The 4913-nt window shown below is 40.2% G+C and overlaps 1 protein-coding gene across 1 annotated transcript in view; it reads right to left on the reverse strand.

The window, feature by feature from the left end:
* The window catches only part of LOC106527566 (N-lysine methyltransferase SETD8-A), a 32370-nt gene that overhangs the window by 25513 nt on the left and 1944 nt on the right, over window positions 1-4913 (reverse strand). The window contains exons 2-3 of the mRNA XM_014022489.1: window positions 1252-1405; window positions 720-1011 (exon numbers count right to left, since the gene is read on the reverse strand). Of these exons, the coding sequence (XP_013877943.1) occupies window positions 720-1011; window positions 1252-1405 (446 nt within the window). The remainder of the gene's footprint in view (window positions 1-719; window positions 1012-1251; window positions 1406-4913) is intronic.

The raw sequence follows: 4913 nt of genomic DNA on the forward strand, positions 1-4913 counted from the left end.
GTCCTCAGTTTGACCCAAATACAAGGGTGTGGGTGTGTGTGTGTGTGTGTGTGTGTGTGTGTGTGTGTGTGTGTGTGTGTGTGTGTGTGTGTGTGTGTTTGCTACCTGGTGAGGACGATTTTTGACCATTTTCCTGATACACACAGCCTGATGAGGACTCACTGTTCCTAATGGGCTCAAAAGTCCAGTCCCCATTGGCAGAAATACTGTTGATGGGTCAGGGGTTACATTTAGGACTAAGACGTGAATTTTTAGGTTAGGTTTAGGGTCAGATAGGTAGTTGTGAGGTTAGTTTTAGGGTAAAGGGGTCAGATGATCTTAGTCTGGGACCCTGGCATAAAAGACAGTAAGAAAAGGATATTGAGCCTTTTAATTACTGATTAAAACTTATTTATTTTTTAGTCCTTTATAGTCTGCAAAATAATTTACAGAAAACTTTTTTAAAGTTTTTGTTGTTCAGAAACGTTGTTGAAGGTTTAAAATTATATCACATATTTCTGGTCTTAGTGGATTAAATCAATCATCAGGTTCACTAAACCTTATCATTATCAGAAAAAAAGTATTTGCATACTGAAAGCAAAATAGGAATTTGATTTTGATAGTCTGAGCCTGACCATAAGCCTCCAGATCCCGAGATTGTGTGACTGAACTGTTCTGTTTGTATATGGTGGAAAGAGGTGGTGAAAGTGCATAAGTAATGTGCTTTAGAACATACGTACATTCCTCGTGATTTCTTTCCTGTGACTTTGGCCCGGGCTCCTCTCCTCTGATGGCTGTAGAGCGTACTGCCGTTGTTGTTGTTGGCGTGGAGAGGACTGTGTGATAAGCTGTTATTGAAGGGCATGGGAAGCTCAGAAGAGGAGCGAAGGCAGACCTGTGTACAGTGGAGCTGTGGAGGTGACAATTTTTCAGTAGACCAAAAGGGTGAGCACCGGCTGTAGCTACTCTCTGTCTCTGTGAAATCAGCCATACAGTCTCTTGGTGTGGCGCTGATGGAATCTGTTATCCTGCCTGTAACAACAATGAAAAGAGTGAACAGTCGTTTAGGGGCTCATAAAACACTGCTTCTTAGTGGACACAAAGCTGAAACCATCAAAACCTTTTGTATTCACAAAAACCTTCCTATTTAGGCATCCTTCCAGGGCTAACTTTTCACCCACATAAATGTATAAAATAAGCATTTGTCAGTTTGTTCTCCTGAGGAAAGTTTAAACACGAAAACACTCATCAGGATACACTGATGATACTTACTCTCATCCTGACTTGGAGCATCGCTCTGCAGGGAGCAAACGGGAGAACACTTTCCCTCCTGTGTCAGCCTGAAGCTCATCTTTTCATTGCGAACTGCTGATCTGGACTTAGTGCAGCTTAAGACTGTGACTGAATGAGGGCTGCAGACAACTTTCTGTGAGAAGAAAGAGTAGGTTAGTGCTTTATAATTAACTTCTGCACAATCTTATGACCCCTAAAAGACTCCTATGATGAGTGCCTCAAATGAATAGGAGGGTTTCACGTGACGTCACGATGCAGTGCCACTAGAGCGAGGAGGAGTTATCTGCGGAATAACAGTGGGCGTGTCACAAGAGTGGGCGTGTCTAAAGCATAAACACTGTGGGCTTCGAGGCCTACATGATGGTATCCTTAGATCCTGCTTGATCTCTTTACAGCCTGACCCTGACCCCAACATTAAGGTTAACCAGGAGAAATGTGACCCAAGTAGGGTTCTCCAGAAAAAGTGGTGCCGTACAGTAACGCCCCTTTTGTTCTTGTACAGTGGTGTGTCCCTTTAACAAAGTCCGTCAAATCAGGCGTGTCACTTTAGAGTCGCCTTTCCTTATGACACGCCCACTCGTCTGCAGAGACCCCTACTTGACTAGAGCGCGAAGTTCGGATGGAGGTCAGAAGTGGAAAAAGTAGAGGATCTGCTATCTGAAAAAATGCCCATATCTTGTGTAGTTTACGAGTGCTCCACTCATTCTAACTGAATTAATAATAAATAATTATACACTGATTAAATTATACATTAAATTAAATTAAATTATGGTTCTTTATATTAATGTTCGTCATTTTTGAAGCACGTTTCAGCAGGAGGATGTAAAATAGGGCTGATTCATAGGAGAAAAACACCTCGTTCCACCCTCTGGTGTCACCCCCACCCCGCCGAACAAACCTAAACCCCCCAAACTCMTTTCTGACTGAAGCCTGAAAATATTAGACAAGCAGCAAAAAATCTACAGGAGGATAAAAATAAAAAGAGGCGGAAGTTGAATAAAGTTCGGCTGCGATGGAGAGACAGCGAGATCGGAAGTCAGCAATGAGATATCCGTAATTTATTACATTTATTATATTTGTATAACTATATTTCATAGTTGGGGTGAAGTTTAGTAAGTTATTTTAGTGTCTTTGATGCAAAAAACAAAAGAAAAAAAGGTGATGAACGTGGAGCTCCAGTCCAGCTGCGGACAGGTGGACCGAGTCGGACCGAGCCGCAGCTTGAGAAGAGCTCAAAGGCAGAGATGGAGGAAAAACAGTCGGAGACAGAGTGAGGACTTTGATGAGGAAGTAGGTGATTCACTATTTCGATTATAAGAGGCAAGAGAAGATGATTGAGCACCAAGCGGACTCTATGGTCTCGTTACCGGTCTGCCGGGGCAGACGATGTGACGCTGACTGGATGCTAACTACACCGAACAGCTGATAAAAGCACGTAAACAACGGGAGGTGTAGAACTTTTTATTCAGCGGGTGGATCCACAACCTCGGTACCAAACAGCTCCAAGATGATTATCGTTTGTTTTTTGCCAGGGTGAGTGTTTTATCTGATATTGTTTTATTTGTTAAGCTCATGCTAACAACAGCCGCTAACATCAACAAACATCCAGTACCTAACGACACAGAACTAGGGCAGCCTAAAGTCCAGATGAGGTCCACATTAAACTACCAGTAACTTAATACTCACTACTAAATAAACGATCATTATAAACATAACCTCTAAAACAAGTTAGCAGCTAACATACCTCTGAATGCAGTGATGCCTGCAGACACCGGCTGCATTCTGCTCCTCCTGACCGCAGACCGTTTAAAATCCACTTTTTATGTTGTTGTTCTGTGAGCTTTCTACATTTTTCATCTTTGTGTATGATAGTGTGTCAAAGGGTTGGGCAGAATCATGTGGCATTATTAATCAGTTAAACTTTTGCTTGTTATTATTTGGCACCTGATGTAAGACGTGTGTGTGGTACCGACAGCCTCAGCAAATCTTTAGGTTCTGTCGAAAACTCATTCATCTTCATCACACGAGTCATGTCTGACTTATTTGTGAACAAATTCTTATGTATCTTGAAATAGGATCTAAATCCATACATTATACTCTCTACAGTAGTTTCCTCCATAGACATCCTCCAGCGAAGATCGCTCCGCCTTCGAAACCACGTGACTGAAACCCAGCTATTCAGTGTTCAGTGCTCTGAGGTTGTCTTTAGTCTCTCTTCTCTACATGTTTATTGTAATTATTTCTATCAATAACATGTTTTTTCTTTTTGTCTCTTTTCCAGAAGTAGGTGCACCTGGACCAGTTCTTCTGTGTTTGTCTGTGTCTCTTTCCTGTCCTCCAACCAGCCGGTCGAGGCAGATGGTCTCCTGTCCTGAGCCTGGTTCTGCTGGAGGTTTCTTCCTGATTAGCAGGGAGTTTYTCCTCTCCACCGTTTTCTCAGGATGGGAGACTGTGATGAAGTGATTCAACACAATCTGCTGGTTTCTTCTTTACATTGTTCTTTTTATGTACAGTGCCCTGAGACAACGTATGTAGTTACCTTCTTAATCACTGTATATTTGTGCAGTTTTTCGTCAGTAAATGAATGTCAAGAAGGCTTACAGTGTCTACAAAAAGTGTTCATCCCTGTGGTTGTTTTATGCTTACTGCCATACATCAATAAGGGTTAACAAACATTGGCCTTCTATACAAATAAATAAAAATATACATTCTTCATTGTCCAAGTGAAATCAAATTTCTTTCAATTTAATAACAATTAAATTATGTATAGTAGAATAAGTGACTGTATAGATAKTTTACCCTCTTTAAAGTGACTGTCCTAATTCAATAGAGAAAATAAAAATTTAAAAATACTCGTGATGGTTGCAAAAGGATTTCCGAGGCCCTATAAACATCCCCAGGAGTTATTAAATTCATCATCAAGAAATAGAATATGGGCCAAGTGTAACCGTACCAAGAGTAGGCCGCCATCACAAATAGAGTGCAATGAAAGCATCAGCATGRTTTTTTTCAGTTTGATAAATTAAAGATTCATTTTAATCTTGTATAAAAGGTGGAGCTGCAGATTTCTAATTTTGTATTATTAGCTTTCTGGCAAGCACACTTAAGAAACCTAGTCCCACTCAGTTGTTAAAATCCCATTCTAGAATCAAATTATACACAGTCAAATCAGACAACACTGAGAAAACCCATCTAAAGAGTCATCATCGACATTGGAAACCTGACACTTTTATATTATAAGTATCCCCCAGGACAATTTAAAGACCTTCCAGCAGAATWAGAAATTGTTTTAACATGAACAAAATGAATATCTTTAAGTGTGAGAATGACAACACTTCTTAATCGGCTGGAAAACTATAAAAAAAAAATCTGTCCAACCCAGCTCTTCTTTAGTCTGGTGTGGTCTGCAGCTCTCAAATACATCCTTTGTGTTTTAAGTAAAATACTGATACCACAATCATCAAGTAAGTGTATTGGGGCTGCAGAAATTTCAGAAAAAAAATAGAAATTCGCAACCATTATTATCTCCATTTCTTTTTTTTTTATCACTAAGGGAGATTAGCAGTGGCAGCCATATTGAATTTAACACAACAGTAATAAGCACAGATTATGTAAAGAATTACTACACAGCAAATTTGATC

Source organism: Austrofundulus limnaeus, unplaced genomic scaffold (genome assembly GCF_001266775.1).
Source record: "Austrofundulus limnaeus strain Quisiro unplaced genomic scaffold, Austrofundulus_limnaeus-1.0 Scaffold332, whole genome shotgun sequence".
Taxonomy (NCBI): domain Eukaryota; kingdom Metazoa; phylum Chordata; class Actinopteri; order Cyprinodontiformes; family Rivulidae; genus Austrofundulus; species Austrofundulus limnaeus.